General features: G+C 43.1%; 1 protein-coding gene across 1 annotated transcript in view; it reads right to left on the bottom strand.

Annotated features, from left to right (window-relative positions):
- The window catches only part of LOC109317944, a 42,017-nt gene extending 25,720 nt beyond the window's left edge, over positions 1-16,297 (bottom strand). The window contains exons 1-16 of the mRNA XM_019546911.1: positions 16,232-16,297; positions 14,526-14,582; positions 14,276-14,440; positions 13,772-13,954; positions 13,649-13,720; positions 12,554-12,749; positions 11,451-11,579; positions 11,092-11,260; positions 10,236-10,401; positions 8,372-8,555; positions 7,930-8,069; positions 5,902-6,039; positions 4,646-4,866; positions 4,015-4,172; positions 2,375-2,602; positions 1,468-1,803 (exon numbers count right to left, since the gene is read on the bottom strand). Of these exons, the coding sequence (XP_019402456.1) occupies positions 1,468-1,803; positions 2,375-2,602; positions 4,015-4,172; positions 4,646-4,866; positions 5,902-6,039; positions 7,930-8,069; positions 8,372-8,555; positions 10,236-10,401; positions 11,092-11,260; positions 11,451-11,579; positions 12,554-12,749; positions 13,649-13,720; positions 13,772-13,954; positions 14,276-14,440; positions 14,526-14,582; positions 16,232-16,297 (2,608 nt within the window). The remainder of the gene's footprint in view (positions 1-1,467; positions 1,804-2,374; positions 2,603-4,014; positions 4,173-4,645; positions 4,867-5,901; positions 6,040-7,929; positions 8,070-8,371; positions 8,556-10,235; positions 10,402-11,091; positions 11,261-11,450; positions 11,580-12,553; positions 12,750-13,648; positions 13,721-13,771; positions 13,955-14,275; positions 14,441-14,525; positions 14,583-16,231) is intronic.
- Between the last annotated feature and the right edge of the window lie 2,364 nt (positions 16,298-18,661).

The raw sequence follows: 18,661 nt of genomic DNA, 5'->3' as shown, positions 1-18,661 counted from the left end.
AAATGCTTCACTTAATTTCCACTCTAGAAAAACAGGTGTATTTCTATGCTGTGGAGTGATATCCCAGCAAAGCCTATGAAATAGGGAGCTTTTTAATTGGCATAAAAGTGCCTTGGAGCCGTTAGGGTTAAGGTTAACCTGATCTAAGCTAACAGTTGAGAGAACCATTATTTTTCACTAGAGCTCTCTGTTGGCAATCTTTTGTCAGGGATCAGACTAGACACACTTACTCCATTGTTAGAGAAGGCATTAAATGAAGGTCTCTTGTGATAATATGAAAAGTGAAAAGTAAGGCAATGTGGGAAGGGCCTGGGTAATGTATTTTTGCATTGCTATCCAATGATCCTGAACCGCGACTCGCGGTGGGAAGAGCTTCATGCTCTCCACATTGGCAGTGAAGCTTGCCTGTTTATACTGGCTGGGAGTCCGGCCCCAATATATATATTGCACTGTCCTTCCAGCAACAGTGTCGCTGGAGTCCTCGCATGCTTCCTGGTGCGGCACATGTGGTTTGCTCTGGTTTTAACTATGATGATTTCTAAATTCAGTTATAAAAGAACAAAGAAGGTGTGAAAAATGCATCCTATAAATGTAGCCTGAACGATCCTAATGAACAGATTTCATACCGCTCTTATTTTATTAATGCAGCGATTGAACTATCTCCAAGAGAGCTTTCATAGGCTTTTCTCCCCATGTAATTAATGAATACGTGCCCTCTTTAGAGTTGTCTATCACCGTCTCTTCCTCTCTTTGTCATCTTTATGAAAAACTAGGCGCTTTATTGATTTTAAGACAATAATACCATGAATGAGATTCTGGGAAAGTGAAAGCTATTGAGTACCTGCCTCCCCAGGAGAAGCCCAACATGAAGAGGGGAGATTAGAGGTTTGAATCCAACGCTGCTCCTATTGTGAGGAGTAGCATACCACTGGAAGGCTGCAGCTACCCCCTCTGCTAAGTGCCAGTATGCATCCACGCAGAACAGAGCTCTCAGTGAGTCTCTGCTTTTACTAGGATACAGTATGCAGTCTCTGGGGGTCCTGGCTTACACTATACTGCCTCTGTGGCAAAGCCAAAAGCAGCACTGGGACACTTCCCCAATTGCCTTCCCTCTTTCTTGGAGTGCACCAAAGCCCAGACAGGCATTATAGCCAGTTAGTGTATGCCATAGCCATTCTCAGGTTTCTGTTTCAGCCATGCCTCTTGGCATGTGTTCAGGGCTGCACTAAACTGGCTACATGGCCTAATTATTAACAGGCTTTGGCATGAGCTGAGCATGAGCGAGTAGGAGGGGTGTATATCTTGGCTGCACTCCCAGGCTGCCAACAAGACAGCACAGAGATGCCCTACAAGTCCTATATGCCTGTTGCGTAGGAGAGTATCTGTCTCAATGCTGTAAACATGGTGACTGGCCATGTGAGTGGGCGAGGCGGGGACGAAGAAATGCCACCCCCATAACACGCTCACCTGTGTTACTGTCCACATTGACTCCAAGGATTGGAACTATTTTTCCTTCCTTGGGCTCATTCATGGGCCCTCCAAGTTCGAGTGGTGTCACTGTTCCCGTAAGGGGATTTAGGTATGTCCCACCCAAGGACAGCTTTTGCCCTGTTTGGGGATGGACGGTAACTGCAAGCACGGGCACCTCTATTTCTGTGGCTGGATCTAGCATGAGTCCTCCCAGCTTAAAAACTTTTTCAGGGTGGAGAACTGGCAGGTTAGTCTTCACAGGCAAACCTGTACTGGGACAGATGGGATACGGGACATAGGGGAATACGGGCGCTCCAGACTTATGCAGCTCACCTGAATGTTGAAACAGAAGACACAGTTAGGACAAAGTTAGAAAGCATTCTAGCCTCCAGAGATTACAACCTGAATGGCAAGAGCAAGCCTTGGTGTCAGAGATAGGGCAGAGGTTTCAAAGGACATCCATGTTACAAATTTCTCTTCCCTTAATTTCAGAATTAGATTAAGGGAGCGCATTCCCTTTTCTGCAAATCTGAGCTCTTCTCAGATTAATTTCAGCCTTCACCATTTCCTTGATCTGGCAAGTGCCTTCATATATAAAGGGTTGTACAATTTAATAAGCAGAAAGGGAAAAGGCATTGGTTAGTGGAAAAACGTTTTGATGTATGTAAGCCTTGTATACTTAATTAACCCTGTCCACAGTAAGATCTGTTTTTCTGATGAGCAAAATCTCCTGCTGGTGCCATGCAAGCACAGAGGTAGACTTGGATCAACCTGCATGTAAGGTTTTTGCTACAAGAAAAAATGTATATAGAATCACATGAGGCTTCCCCCAAATCCCCTGGTATCACGACTATATCCCACATATAGGCAAGTGGGTGTATTACGTAACCTGATGTGGTCTTACCTGAAGTCGAGTCAACAGCACAGACTAGTTTAGAGCTAATGGGATCATACCCAATGTTCCCAGCCACAGGGAGCACCTTTCCAGTCTCCGGGTGCAGAAACAGATCTCTAGACACAGGCACAAGGCAGTGATTTGCCAGCAGCATGACGCATTCTGGGTCGGGAGTTAAGAGCCCAGTGGTAGGATCTATGCACACAGCATCGAGTGCCCTCATGGAGCCATCTGGACCTGAGAAGAGCAAGTACAGATACAAGAAGAAACAGACCCTCCATTAATCCTTGAAGATCTGAATGTCCAAATCTATGTGTTTTAGGGCTATGTCTGTGCAGATATTTCTGCCTATGATCATAGATCACATGTCAGTCAGATGCTTAGGAAGGAGACAAAGACCTTAGAGATCACCTGCCTTACGGACTTCAGCAAACACTCTCTACGGGAAGAGTGGTTCGGTGGGCACATCTATACGTGCAATTACTGCGCCTCAATAAACTCTGGCACAGCTCACACCTGTCAGCTGCTCCTGGGCGCAGTGTCTTTGTGTGTGCCTGGGACCGCAGCAGTTTGAGCCAGGGCAGAGCAGTCCTGCGGCTGGCAGCAGGCTCAGGAGGTCAGTCCTGGGCAGTGTCAGCGCTGGCTGGGGTATGAGAGTGCCCAAAGTGTGGAGCCAAGTGGCTGACCCCACCAAGCCTGCTGCCAGCCCAGGACTGCTCCACCTTGGCTCAAGCGGCTTCAGTCCCAGTCACCATCCACGCGTGCTTCCTGTGCAGTAAATGACTCCGCCATAAAATAGCACTATCCCTGACAGTACTGTCTTACAGCAGAGTTAATTCATTGCACTAATGCTGGTGCATGTGTAGACAGTGATGCTTTCCTGAGGAGCTAATTAGTCAACTCTGCAGTAAAGCTCATGTGTAGATGCACCCAAGTATCTTCCAAGATGACACCAGTTCTGTTTCTCTCCCAGTAACTGTGGGTGAATCACATGAAGTTAAGAGCTTATGCAACTGCAGGAACGAAGCTTGCAAACTGACGTTTCCACCCATTCAGCGATGCTGCCAGGACATGCGTGCAAATACCCAAGATAGATTTCACACTGCAACTGTTCCTATTGATTAACGTGACAGTAAACATATGCCTCTACTTGACCTCTAGATCTCCTAATAGTTAATTTTACAAAAGGCAAAGCAACATTGAAAACCCCCAAATATTCAGATGGGCATGAATAAACTCAATGTATTTCAACTCAGCTGCAAAATAGTTTCTTCCCATCTCCATCTGTCTTCCATTTTACGCAACAAAGCCAGTACCAAATAGCACGGCATGTTTTAATCAAAGGACCAATTAACAACAAAAAAAACCTAGCAGTTGTCATATGAGACGGTGCTCAGGGAGAGTCCTGTAGATGGCTACACTTGAATAATCACCACCTGATTCATGAGACTATTGGGAGCTGACTGGAGGACCCTTTCTGGCTTTAAAAGCATAAGCACTGGAGCCACACCAATATTCAGCTGTTAACTTCTTACAGGAGCCAGAATATAGAGCTGGGCATTGAACCTGTGAGCTACACCTGCAGCTACCTGCCTGCACATGTGGGCTGATGGAGTGGTGATCTGTTGGGTCTCAGAGCTTGTAGTTACCCATGAGCTCCTCCTTGGTGAGCAGCCTGGTTTTATCTTTGTTAACAAGGTGAGCCCCAGTTCCTTCTCCCAGGACACTCCATGCCTTCAGTCGGTGGCTCTCCTTTACAATTGCACTTGACATTTTGTTGCTTGCAGCATCTATCTGAGATAATAACCTGAAACAGGATAGACATGTTTGTCAATCATCCGGACCCAAGGTAAAAAAAAAATTAAAAAATCACAGTTTTTTAACCCCCTCCCCCCACTTTCAGATCATTTGATGATATTCCCAGGGTAATTCTGACACAGTGACCAGGCACCTCCAAACCTTGTTAAGTGGCTCACTGTGGCATAGCATCTCAGCTGGAGACAGTTCGTTAGAAATCATGTAGGAATCCAAATCTCTTTGGACCTTAATGTCTGACTGGCACCTTTTAAATACGCCCAGCTATTTGTTTCTTCATTTCCCAGCCCTGCTTTCCACAAATATGATGCTTTTCATCCCCTGTGATTTCAAGAAGCAGACATCAACCCTTCCAGATCGACACTAGTGCTCCCCACAATCAACCCTCAGGCCCAGCACTATACAACTGCTTTGTCGGTCTAGAGGGAAATCACCTAAAATAGAGTTTTATTGCCAAGTACTTGCCTTTGACAGTCTGGTTTAGACCACATGCTTCTATCTCCTCCACAAAGTATCCTGTCTGTCAGCATCTCCGCTAATCTTACTGCCTCTCTCAGGGCAGAACTGAATGTGACATAATGCTCTTCCTGGCACTTCAGATCATGGTGTAGTAAATGAAGTTGCTTATTCACACTCTCCTCATATTCAGCAGCTAGCTGTTTTCTGTGCAGGATCTCTTCTTCTGCCTAATTACATTATAAAATATAGACACCCTTATTTCAAAACATGAACAGAGACTGCAGCTACCTAGTCTTTTAGACTAGGGACAGAAGTTACACATAAATCAGTTGAAGTCATCAGAAACTGGTTTAAACCTGAAACAGAACAGAAGGTCAGTGCACATAAACCAGTTTCAAAATGGCTGAAACTGGTTTAAGATAAACCTGGTTGAATGTAGTATCAGACTTTGATTTGGGTCAAACCAGGTTATGAAACTTCTGTCCCAGGCCTTTTTACTGAACAGTGACTAGGTGGAAAAAGCAGTCACGGTTGGGTATCGATCTTTACTGAGGCAGCCAAAGGCCAAGAATGCTAATGGGTTGGCTAATAATTACCTGGAGTACAAGTGACCTCCAAGTTTTCATGCCCAAATGGTCTCCTAAATAAAAGGGGCATTTGAAACATGTCCTCTAGAACATTTAACATGCATCTTAATGGACTGAGTTTGCTTGCTTCTGTATCTTACTGCATGTCTGTACATATATGTCTTTGCAAGCCAGTGACACTATTTCTGTTTATAAAGGGTGGCTTTAATGCATTCCTTTGCAGACTTTGGGGCAAGTCAACCAAAGACAATATCTGCAAAGAAAATAGAAAAGGTGGCTGCAAAGAAAATACAGAAACATGCATGGAAAGGGAGGACATTTCCAGACAATTCTTTTGCTACTGCAGAGGCAAAATCCTGGTCTCCCGGAAGTAGTAGGAGAGCAGCACTGGACAGTGGGTAAAGTAAGGCATTCCAAAAAAAGGGCCTAACAGTTCGGAAATGCGTCTCTTCATTAATATTCAATCGTGCCAACAATTTTAAGCACTTAAGTGATCTAGTCTGGTCTCGCACATCAGTCACAGATGTAGCAGAAATGTTTACTCTTTAGCCTCTGGAAACACGAGGCTGCCACACAACAAGAGGAAAGAGTGAATCGTCGTGACCACATCTCATATTCTGAAGATATCTGGTGAGCATCCCAGTAATTGTGTGTAAGAATGAAGCAGAGGGCTACCTGTTGTTTGGCTCGCAGATAGGTCCCCATTTTTATGCTGTCAGAAGGCTCCATCTCCTCTGGGACACCAAGTCTCATTATCCAAAGCTCTTTAAGAGACGATATTTCATTCATAAGCTTGTGGTACAAGGTTTTCAGCTGAGGAGGATAGAAAATGAAAACTAAACACATGGGGCTTGCGACTGTTGGTCTGGGTCCATCTTAATGCCCAGTACCCATTAAGCGCCCTACACAAAATGAATGCCTAAAAGGATTACGCTCCATTTAGGCATAGGATGCTTCTTAAAATATGTTCATATTGGTTGACTTCACCTTAAAATGAAGAATCATGTTGCTCCTACAAAGCTCCCTCTGTGTACAGCACGGCACAGTAATATAATCATTTCGCTACCTGGCCTTTTGGGAGATGCTCAGACGTTCAGAGCAAGGACCATCTTTGTTCTGTGTTTTTGTACAGCGTCTAGCACAGGGTGCCTGCTGGAGGACTGGAGCATCTAGGTGCTCCCATGTCACAGCTGACGCTAATAGCACATCCCTCCATACCTGATACAATTCCTGAAAGCCATCTTTGTGAAAGAGTCCTCACCCTGATGCTGCAGTGTTAGAAACACAGACTGGATGACATAAGGACGCCACTCCTGGCGAGGCCATATGCAGGCAGTTTCATTAAAGGGAAGCAGCTTGTGGGCCTGGGTTGTCGGGCATTCAGGTGTTTGGGGGCAGCAAGCAATTTTCAGTCTGCCTCCTCTTTATCTCTGTTTTACCTTTCAAGATCTTTTATTATTCTACACACTAGTGCCCTAACACAGACCTCAGATTAAAATGAACGGTAAAGCATTAAAATATGCATGTCAATAAAGAAGCGTACAAACATTTGTCTTATACAATTGTCTCTTGCTACACAGTACACATGCAGCAGACTGCACTATTAGCTCCCCCTACTGTCCTTAAAAATCCTCCAGAAACATGCACGTGGTCTGAGATCAGCAGCCCGATTCATCGCTTGCTCCACAATTATGTTGGTGATAAGGCACAGATTTCAACTGTGCAACATTCATATACAACTGCAACACCAGAATGATGAATTGTGCTCTATATTTGTCTTTCTCTCCCTCTTCAGCCAGTCCTCAACTTAGAGCGTTTTGAGTCACAATATTTCTCACTTACAGCGTTTATAAATTCACACCCCGTTTCAACTTTCTGACTTTACAAGTTTCGACTTTACAATGCTTGATCCGATGCCACTCCGCTGAACAACTTCGCTGTGTCGCCCATCTCCCTGGACAACATCTGTCCAAACTTCCCTGGACACTTTAAGAAAGCAGATGAGACTCCAGAAAAACCTGCAGCCAAGACTCCCGAGAAGACGCCAGCCAGGAGCCCTTCAAAAAGTCCAGCCAAGTCACCTCAAAGAAGTCCTTGCAAATCAGTGATTGCTAGTTACCATATAAATATATTCATGTAGCTATATTACTCATCTATAGTTGACTGAGTACAAAACTCTGGGTTCTTTTTGGTGAAAATAAGACGTCGGGCCTTGGTTCAGGAACCAATCCCCCATTGTTTTCTGTGGGAAAATCGGTTCCGAGTTACGACACTTTGACTTAAGACGCAGTTTTCAGGAACCAATTGTGTCGTAAGTCTGAGGACTGCCTGTATATCAATTCTGAGTTCTCTAGTTTGAGCTCTCTCAGGGATTTTGACCAAAAGCCAGACTTATTCCCAGTTATTGATGGGATATTGAGGCAGAAAGGTGAATTGACTTGTGCAGAATCACTCAGCAGCTCACTGGCAAAGCTGGGAAGAGGACTGAGATGCTCTTACACCCAGGCAAACCCCCCACCCACTGCTGTGTGCTACGGCAATACTGCTATTTTTTAGAAATGATATGCATACATATTAACAGGTCACGGTACTGAAAAAAAAATGTTCTTTCTAATCCTAAGCCAACATGGCAGGGAATCCTGCATCTGGTTGCTACAATCATCTGTACATTCATGTGAGCACATTCAGAAATGGGTGGCTTACCTCTTCTTTGAATTGACTCAGTTTAGCTGTGACTGACAGGGACTGTGTCAGCAGGATTTCAAAGAAGACATTGGTATTGAATGAGTCCAAGTCAATTTGGTCTTCAGACACCCACATTTCCCCTTTTTCCAGGAAGAAAGCTGAAATGAACATATTTATTTAGTATTAGTTTTACTCTTAAAAGAGGTTCAGGAACCAGAAAACCACTTGCAAACATACCCCAAAGACACTCTCTATTATAACCTCTAGTAAGTCAGAGAGCAGGAAGTTGCATTTTAGAGTATTGTAGCCATTGCACATCATCAGTAGTAATGCAGTCAGCAGAACATACAGTGCATTTGATCCATTTCCATGTTTATGGTTTACATCATGCTTTTTTTAACATCTGACCTAATGTTAGGTCAGATGTTTCATGTACATCATGCTTTTTTAACATCTGTACCATCAGTGTTGTCAGAGTTGTTGTCCAAGCTGCCTTTGTTCTGTAGTACGGGATGATATTTTTTAACCGAAATCACTGTGGATCCTTTGGAGGAATATTTGTCCAGGTTATATTTCAGCTGCAGCCTTCGAAATGGCGGGCATGTAGTTCCTCTCTTGGCCCAACCAATCTCTTGACAAAGAAGCTACAAAACACAGTGAAGTGCCATAAGGATGTACCTTTGCATGCTGGGCCAGGCCTTCAGCTGGTATAAATCAGCCTCAGCCCATTGAAGATCTGATCCAGGAACTGTAACCCAAAGCACTGAATAAGCAGTTCTAAACCAAGCAAATCGTCAAGTCTTAATAAATATTGCATGAGCCAAGGAGCAGAAATTACAGTCCTCGTCAGTCTGGCTCTGCTAATGTCTGAATGACTGTTGATCATCCATGCTTTTGCATCAATATCTAGGATTATTATTTGCCTTACAATACCTGCTAAAAGCTCCAAGCAGTACTAGGACCCCTTTGCGCTAGACACCGCACAAGCCCAAAATGTGAGGCAGACCCTGTCGCAAAGATCTTGTTTCTGTTACTTATAGTGTCTCTGCCTTCTGTTTGCTGCAGGCAGTGGGAAATGTGTGAGTAAGGAGCACAGAACAGGCTCTTTGTTAACAGGCACTTTGAAGACTTATTCATTACAGACAGCCCTTAATAGAAGTGTACTCAGGTTAATCAGAGGCTTTCTTATTTGTGAAAGAGAATCATGCAATTCCTGAAGAAACATCTAACATCCCAGTGACACTTGGCAGCATCTAGATGATGAATTGTTGAGCAGTGAGCATTTAATAATATGAAATTTCCCCTCTCCCCACCCACTGTGGATGGATCAATGATTTCCTAATTAAATAGCATCTTTGCAATAGAATATAAGCATTAGAATAGGGGCTGGAACACATGCATCTTCGGGGACTGAAGTTTGATTTATAGCCTCATGGACTACGCATATTACTTAATCCTTTCTCTTTCTGTGATTCTTATTGTGCCAGTCTCTGTAGCCTTGAGGTCTTTATCTAATGAACTGGAAAGCATGAGTGATATCATGTAGTGCCCAAACAAAGCCTGGACACCACAGAAACACACAGTAGGGCTTATCTGGAGTGTAGGGCAGTGCCAAATGCCTACACAGGAATTAATTTCTGCTATGTGTGTGCAACATACAGATTAATCCTAATTCTAAGATTTGGAAATGAGGTGCAAGAGACAAAAGTTAAGCTAGTTTTAGCTATGTTGTGCTTAGGTTTAGTGTCCAGGGGAAAGTGATTGTGTATAACTTTTACTTACACTGAGCAAAAGAGAAGCAATGAGGAAAACGAGAAGACCTATTGTTAATCCAATAATAGCTGGCCAGTCTGGTTTCAGAGGAAGGTTTGAGCTTCTTGCAATGCCTGCTTGTATGACATGCCTGGGAGTTGTGGAGAAGAATGGTCCTTCTTCATAGCACTGTCCACCATAGGGCATGACTCTAATGTACTATGCAAAAATGAGTGCAGAGATAGGAAGAGCAGGTCACACATGCCCAACATTAGATCCATGCATCTGAACGCAAATGGCAGGTTTGTATTCAACACAGAGGACCCAATCTTCACTGCATCCCCACCTTTTCACAGTCAAAAGTAACACGGATGCACCCCCCCCCCACATTACTCATAAATGTCCACCTATATACTCATATCCGCAGCTCACACCGTAGCACCACTACTTAATGCATATAATATACAAAGAGACTCATTGTAATGCTAGCATTTCTGTTGATATGAAGCCGTTATGTGGAACATGATGGAAAATGGTACCAGAAAAGCAAGTTAGAATTCCCTGAAACAAACCATTTTTTTGTGCTGATTACTGCTTAACCCAATGACATAGACTCCTGGATGCTGGAACTGGTAAAGGAGGAGATGGAAGTTAGCAGAGGAGGCCCCTCTGACATCTTCTGCCAGGCGACGAAATCCTCCCCAGTCAAATCCATGGTTTGTGTTGTACAGGTTGTTTCTAGGGACAGAAGCAAAACAAAGGTTAGTTCTTGGCTTCCTTTTTGGAGGGTGCAAATACTTATAATCGCTGCAGAACTTTGCTCATGTGCAGCTGTGGCTTGAAGACCCTCTCCCTGCATACATCGCTAGAGCCTGTGAATTAGTGAGTGTGGAGAATGGGGAATTATGTGCAGTTTTTGATTATTTTTTTTTTTATATATACCATGTCCTCCAGGTTATCCATTTGATATTAACAAGCATGAATATCAGAAATTAAATCAAAAGGGGACTAAATCATGGGAAAGTCACAACAAACAGAAGAGTAGCAAAGAGAAGGCTCCTTATGACTAGAATTGCTTTGTCTCACTAAGACTGGATTTGGGGTTTAAAGTGGACCTCAAAACACCAGAGAAAACTTTTGAGCATCTTTAGGACAAGGGTATGCTCAGGGACTGTTTGAGAAAAGCTGATAGATGGGCAAATGGAACAAATGCTGTCTGTCTCCTTGCCAAAAACCGTGTCAGTGGGGCTAAGGGTACTTACAGAATATGTTGTAAAAATAATGCAGCTTTAATAGAAGGAAAATCCACTCTCTCCTCTTCCCCCCATCCAGTGTTTTGCTCTTAAATCTAGGTTGAGGGTTATGGGAAAGCTCACTGTGATTTATACAGATAAGCAAAGCCCTGCTGGGTTCAGAATTTGTACTTACACATCATAAACTGGATAATGGTCCTTGGAAACAATGAACAGGATGGTAGCGTTAACACTGATGCATGTTGTAGGATTTAAGATGCCAGTAAACATGATTTTTGGTGCTGAGTTGGAAGGCCTCTGGCTTTGTGCCCAGTAAGGTCCAGGTTCTTCCTTGCCAGACTTAGCTGTCAAAAGAAAGATCTCAAAGAGTGAGGGGCATTCTGCGGATGGCCTCTGGATACAGGATTGCTGCAGGATACAGCATTTCCTGCCCCTTTTGTGGCTAAATTTTACACAGCCAAATTGTGTTTCTCGAGTAAACCAAGTTTCCAGTCAAGAGAGCACATAAAAGTTGATTCCCACTCTGGCTCTTGCCTGACTTAACTTCATTAGGCGCAATCTTTTCATCTTTTCGAACTGCTCTGCTGAAGCGCCTCTTCCAAAGGGGCAGCATTGGCAATTTCCAGTTCTTATAAGCATTTAATTTTGTAATGAAACTGTACCCTGGATTGTGGGGAATTAAGCACAAGGATCACTGTAAGCATATGCAAGACTGACCAATATGAGAGACCAATATGGGTCCAATGCAGGGACTGTTCAGTTCCAATGGGAGCTTTGGCTCTTTGGAGAATTAACTTGTACTCAAGTGTCTAAATATGGACTTAGGTGCCAGACTTCAGCCAACTCAGTTTGAAAGTTTTTATCTCAATATTTTGAAAACAGTAGTTCCAGCTCCAGTAAAGAATTATCCTGACCTCAAAAATCACTGTTTATCCAAATCACTCATTCTTAACTTTTTCAGACTCAAGGCATCCCTCAGTAGACTTAAGGCACTGCTCCGAAAATGCCAGTTTATAGTTTTCTATCATTATAGAAAAATAATAGAGTAATTCTTCTGTTGCAAAGATCTCAGAAAGACCACAGGAGGTCAGACTGTGTTTAACACTATAGATTCCCACTTGAAGTCTCTAGGTATATCTTGTGAATCAGGGTTGCACACTTAACAGTGCTAATGTGGCACCCTGCAACGTTGTTAACAGGATTGCATGGCACCCTGGTTGAGAATCACCAATCCAAATGGTATATGGAACTAATAGAAATGTTAGTTGAGATTTCAATCAGTAACGTGAGAAGAAAGGAGGACGCAGGTCAGTAGCAGAATGGGAAACAGCTGTGGACACACAGTGCTATTGGATTCGTGGTGATACCCTACAGGACAGAGAGTCTGTTTCAAGCCGGCAGAAGTCCATTAAAGTGTGTGGGTTTTTTACCTCTGACTTCAATAAACTTCAGATTAAGCCAGGAATGAGGGACTATTTCAAAGGATTTGAAGAGGACAGTGATAAGCTCTGTTCAGTTTGAGTCTAGCTCTGAACTGCTCACTTCAGAAAGAGTTCAGTTTAGCTGAGGAATGATGTTGGTAATCAAAGAGAGATTTTATAGAGACAACTTTTTGCAACCTGGCTGCAAAGCCTTACCTAGAGCAGCCGCTGCTGTTGTTGCTGCTGCCGGCTCGTTTTTGTGAGGAGGTGAAATCTCACTTGGCACAATGAGGTGATGCAACAGTTCTGGGTCAGGATTGTATACGCCTAAAAACCCTTCCCCTGAAAGGATATAAAAAGTATTGGTCTCCTCCATTTTCATCCCGCTCAAATTTCCATTTCCTCCATTAGTCTAATTCCAGAAATCCAGTTTACAAAAAACTGAAATCAAAATGTTTCATTCTGAGCTATGTAGGGGGATATTTGGGGCATTTCTCCACTTCAGTGCTACAGGACCTGAGCTCCAGACTGCAACTGCTATAACTCACCAAAGTCATGGGACCAGGCAAATGTACCACCTGTGTCAATGGCCTGTCTCAATCTCACAAACTGTGTATTTCACCCACAGCTTTTACTATGAAGTGCAGGAACATTATATATATATCAATATATACAGATATATACACACAAGTATGTATGTATGTATAAAATATAAAATATGTAGAGGTGTGTGTGTGGGGGGGTGTACACACATACACGTCTAATTCCCCTTGCTAAAAATCACATTAAAATAGAAGGCACGAGCATCTCAAATAGTGGCTCTACAAATAAGGGATCAGATGATAGTGATCTTTTGACCTGCAAACTTTGTGTTCTTCATACCTGGTGTTTCACAACTTAGGGAAGCAGAAAGTTTGGAAAAGTTCTGGTCTTTCATGGGACTTAATTGGTACATCTGTCTCAAGTGCTGACACATTAAACTTGATTTTCATATCAGCAGTCTATAGAAAGTTGAATTAAACCTCTTGGGAAAGCTATTCTGACATGTACCTTGTTTGTTAAAACCATCTATTACCTATGAAATATCAAGCGTCCCTGTCCTTACCACTTGTTTTCACCAGGTATACAGGATGGGAAGAATCACTGTGCTCCAAAGTGCAAGCATCTTTATCGGGGAAATATAACGCAGGAAGTGTCGCCTTTAATTTTTCCAGAGAAATGGAAATCTGAAAAGAAAAAGCTTCTAAGTTTGGAGTCTTATGCATAAACTATTGTTGCAATATAAGCCCAGGTACAAAAAATCTGACATACGTGAGAGCAGAATCCATTCTTGTTTTGTTTGACAATTTCCAAGGCATCCTCTCTCAGAAGGAAGAGGAGGCCCTTTGAAGAGAATGTGAATAGATGTGAAAGTTATAAAGACAGCACTTTTACCTGGCTCTTGTTTCTGTAAGAGACAGCGAGCTGAGCCCTCCCTTCTTTACAAGCAACCTGCAGAATATCTCTTTGCTGCCTTCGACACTGCGAGTTACACACCCTGTCCAGATCATCTATGCGACAAATGCAGAGGCCAAGGACCTTATCATAGCCTTGATAGTCTTCATGGACAGCACAAACCTGGAAAAAGAAAAGAAGTATACTGCCCAAGAAGAATTGGAAGGCACTATTTGCCAAGTCCCTAATCAGGACTTCTAGGAGAAACAGAAAAACCCAAGATGAAAACACGGGGTTGTGTGTTGCCAGGATGGAAATCTGTACTTTGTATTTCAGAATGAAGAGTTGCAATATAATGTGAGGCAAAGCTTGTTGGAAAAACTCCAGTGATTCTTGCTCCATGCATTGTTTATGTGCTGTGGTAAGAATCAGAAAGATAAGGAGTACATTTTAAAGCGAGTCCTGCATGGTCCTAAGAGTTAGCTAGTAGAAAAATGACACTACCTTATCTGAGCAGTAACGAGTCCATTCTTTCTTAGTCAGGCACTGTCCTTCCTGGTTTCGGGAACTGCCATCTCTACAGATGTCATATACTTGTCTGACGCAGTATCTCATCTCATCCTCTATGCTCCGATAACCCAGAGCACAGGGACAGAAAGCATCACTTGGCTGCAAGAAGAAACTGAGATTTATTCAGAATCTGTGGTCTTCCATGCAAAATAACGTCTCTAACTCGGGTATGCCAGGATCTCACGTTAGCTGCCAGATGAACATTTGGTCCTTCAGCATCCAAATATGGACATCTTACTTTCTAACAGAGTAGACAGAGGGTTACAAACAAGAGAAACTCAGAATAATTTACTGATCCGGTGATGCGGCTGTATGGGGATAGGAGAATAAGGGGAGCTGTGTAATTGAGAGTAAGATAACAGATTAAAGGGTGTCAACACCAGAAAAAAATATATATTGTGTAATACCTACCAGGGATACCAGCAGGATAAAGTGAGGGCCTACAGGCTAACATAGCAGGGGTGCTCTGGGTAAGGACTCAAGTGCATTTGTCACACTCTACAAGGGCTCAGGACTGATACAGCAGCGGTCCCAGTACTTTGGCAAACCATTGCCTAGAAGTGAATATGATACTTGCCCAGTGCCTGTATCTATCCAGAATTGCCCATTTCTCCCTTCCATGTGTAACTGCATTCTAAAAGCCAAAGTAAAATGGAAACAACACAGGAGCTTAGCATGGTTTTTTTGAGTAAAATGAGTTAAAATGGACCTGGTGACCCATGAGGCCTCTTTCAGTCCTATATTCTGGTCCTGTACCTGGAACACTTGCCCTTCTCCAAGGCAGACACACGTTTCTTGACCCTCTCTGGGCTGCACAGCTGCTGAGCCGCAGGGCAGACATGCCTCTTGTCCAGGTCTGGGATTAAAGAAATTCACGGGGCAGTTCAGGCAGGTGTGTGCAGGAGGTCCGTCCGTGTGTGCACGGAAGGTGCCTGCTGGGCATGGGATTGGTGTGATGCTTCCTTCTGGGCAGAAAAAACCTTTGAAAAAGAGCAAGGGATAATATTCAATGATTCTTAGTTTAACTGCGTAACTTTAATTATGGAGTAGCACTAGCTACAGTAAAAATGCCATGTCATTACAATAGAGTTCTGTTTTTTGATGCACATAATGACATTGCAGTCTAACAAATGCATCCCAATTCTTTGGCTGAAAAAGTTTTCCTAGGGCTTTTAAGAGTGTTCTTAGCATTACATTTCAGTTTAGCAAGAGTGGCAAGTGCTTTATTTTCAGAAAAGTCCGGGTGCTGTGCAGTGATCATTTATACCAAAGTATCCCTCAAATTCACAGTTCACACTGTTACTGCACAAAAGCATTTATCCAAACTTTCCAAAATAAAAATCATGTTGTCCTGTAATTGCAATGTACAGGTTATGCATGCAAAAAATATTTTGAAGAGCCAAGAAAGTACAAATGCATTTATTTCAATTTAAAAGTGCTCATTTAATTGTAGTTCTCAAAAAAATATATATAGATACCATGGGCAAAATCCTCAGGTGGTTTAAATTGTCATAGCACTATTGAAGAACCTGCCTACAGAAATATACAGCCACCGTGCATTTCTTTCAAAAGCCAGAGAATAATGCAGACCCTTAACCATGTTAAAAACTGCACTCTCTCCCAGGTGTGGTAAGGTGAATTCCCCCCACAGCAGGATTTCCAATGGATAACTTTCTCTATGGGAAAAAAAAAAAGAAAAATCTGTCTGTCTCCTGATTTCTGATTCCAAAATCTTAGGCAACAACAGAAAAGAACAGGTTTCCAAGAAAACTGGACATACTGAATGCCATTGAGATGGCTTTACTTGCAGTTCTTAAATCTGTCAAATGGGGATTGTGGGAGCATTTAAATAATTCTTAGCAAATGGTTACTGGTCTATTTTCCAAGTACCTGCCGGACAGACTGATCGATTCTGTTCTCTTCTTGCACAGTTGACTCCACTCTCACAATTCCCATTGCTTTGAAGTTGAAGTTGCAAATCCCCAATGCAGAAAGACCAACTCAAGAAAATGCATATAATAAAGATAAGATGAGCCATCTTTCTGTGGAGCAGAGCACCTGGTTATTAACTGGCACCCACCCTGTGAGGCTTTCACTTCAGTCCCTGAATATTTCATGGGGAGTGAAAAGTAAAGCAAGCTAATGTATTACTATAAAACATTCATGGAAGACATCTGAGCCTACTGAGCTCCCCTAAGAATCATATAACAGAAGCAGTCTCCTGTCCAAGCTGGAAGGCTAGCCAGGAAAATGTGAATAGTGAACTGGGAATGGGAGTTTGGCTGTTTTTACTGGTAATTCTTCGGCATTTTGACCTAAGTTCTCAGTCCTCACTACTGAACTTTGTAACAAGACACTGAGCTTTTGGGGGATGATTGAAATGCTCTAACCTGGCCTTAAAAAAAAAAAAAAAAAAAATCAATGACTCCCCAAATAATGATAAGTTACCATCAATGAAAGTATGGGATAAAACTTTGTATGGTTTGGTTTGGACATCATTTGTACGAATGAACGTGAAGTGAAAACCACTGCCAGGAGGTTTGGTGTCATTTCAATTCTCCTTAGTATGATCAATATGTTATTCTTACCTTGCCCCCTCTCTCATGGCCTTTCAGCTTGGTGAAGCGGGTAGTCCAAGGTCAGTAGCATTGCCTTGAGCAGAACCCCGGAGATCTGATTTCCAGGGTTTTGCATCCCTCTGCATTTGATTCTAGAAAGCGTCCCAGAAACAGTAATCCTGCGATACACTTTCTTCCGTCCAGTAGACAGTTTTCCACAACAGGTGGCAGCATTGCTTCTTGCGACAAGCAGGGAAGAATCATCTGCGCCGCGTTTAAATAAAGCTGGAAGGAGCTGCAGATTTCCTATAATTAGAGATCATTAACTTGGTTTAAAAACTGTCAAAACAAGAAGAAACAAACAATGTAATTTCAATGCTCTTTCCCCCCCCCCCCCCCGTTTACTGCAACAAGTGGAACTAGATGTATGGATGTGCTTCGTCTTAGCTAAAATGTGGGTTACGTGTTCAAAGGTGCCTCGGGACCAGATTTTCAAAGCTGTTTCGGTGTCTAACAACAGGGGGAGGCACCTAGTGAAAGTGTTAACAAATACCAGAGCACCCAGCTCTCATTACTGATAATTAAGGCCTCAAGTGCCTCTGACAATCCTTTTCTATGTAATAGAGACTAGCCACGTGGAGCTCACGTTGCACATGTATGTAGCAACAGCATACACAGCACTGACTTCAGTTTATTGCGAGCTTGGGGTCTAACTGGTGCACCCCAGGGCACCCAGGAAGCCTGTGTAAATGAGAACTTTGCTCTGGTTTCCTAGCCAGGCTCCTTTACTGCAAGACAACAGCTCTCTTTAGACCCACGTTAGATAACAAAACATTGGGCGTGCAATATCCCTACTCCTCCCTGGAAATGCTACAAGCAAATGCCCGGAGAATACCCAAGACACCTGGATTCGTTGTGATGTGCCGGCAATGACTCCGATACAGATTATACAGTAACCCTTTTACAACGATACAGCTCATTGATATTTGCTGGAGAGACTGATATCCTGTGGCAATGGGTCTTGCACAGTGAGATAAGACTTAATTGTGCAGAAGCTATCAACAATTGGCACTAGTTACTGCTCCTTGTTGCTAGCAAATATGGGATTTCCTTTTTCCACAGAACTGATACAAGCGGTCATGAGTTGTCAATCAGTTATTGGGTCATAGGATTTCCTTTTTCCAGAGAATTGATACCAGAGGTGATGAGTTGTCAATCAGTTATTTGGTCAGTGGCGTGTGGAGCCTCAGAACTCAAATCCTCATAAAAACTCCTTTCTTATATCAGGAACATAAAGAGCTGGAACCTGAATGCCTCTTAAAGGACCAGTTCTGCTAGCAAAAAAAAAAGAGAAGGCGGGTTTCTTTTGTAGACCCTCCAAAAAAGAAAATGTGGGGGGGCAGTACTCATTGCATCGCAGCCGGCCAAATTGTATTAGTTCTTCTTTTATAGAGGGCAGGAGAGCAGAGAGACTAGATGGGGAGACAATTAGGGTATGTCTACAAAGCATAAATCCATGACGTCTCAGACCCCAGCAGCTACGGGCTATCATGATCACAGCTCTCTTTATGCCCTGCTACTCGGCAAGACTAGTGAGCTCAAGTGGAGCATTGCACTCCTCCCCTGGCTTCCCCATTTGGAGCCAGCTGGGCTCTACATGGCACTGGACTATGCTGTGTGAACATACTCCTGCAATAAATTATTGTAGCCAGGAGAGGACATCCCAACCACTCACAGGTTTAAGCAGAGCAAAGCAGGATGT

The sequence above is a fragment of the Crocodylus porosus genome, unplaced genomic scaffold (assembly GCF_001723895.1).
Source record: "Crocodylus porosus isolate Cpor-Errol unplaced genomic scaffold, CroPor_comp1, whole genome shotgun sequence".
NCBI lineage: Eukaryota > Metazoa > Chordata > Crocodylia > Crocodylidae > Crocodylus > Crocodylus porosus.
This window is presented reverse-complemented; position numbering and strand designations above follow the sequence as displayed.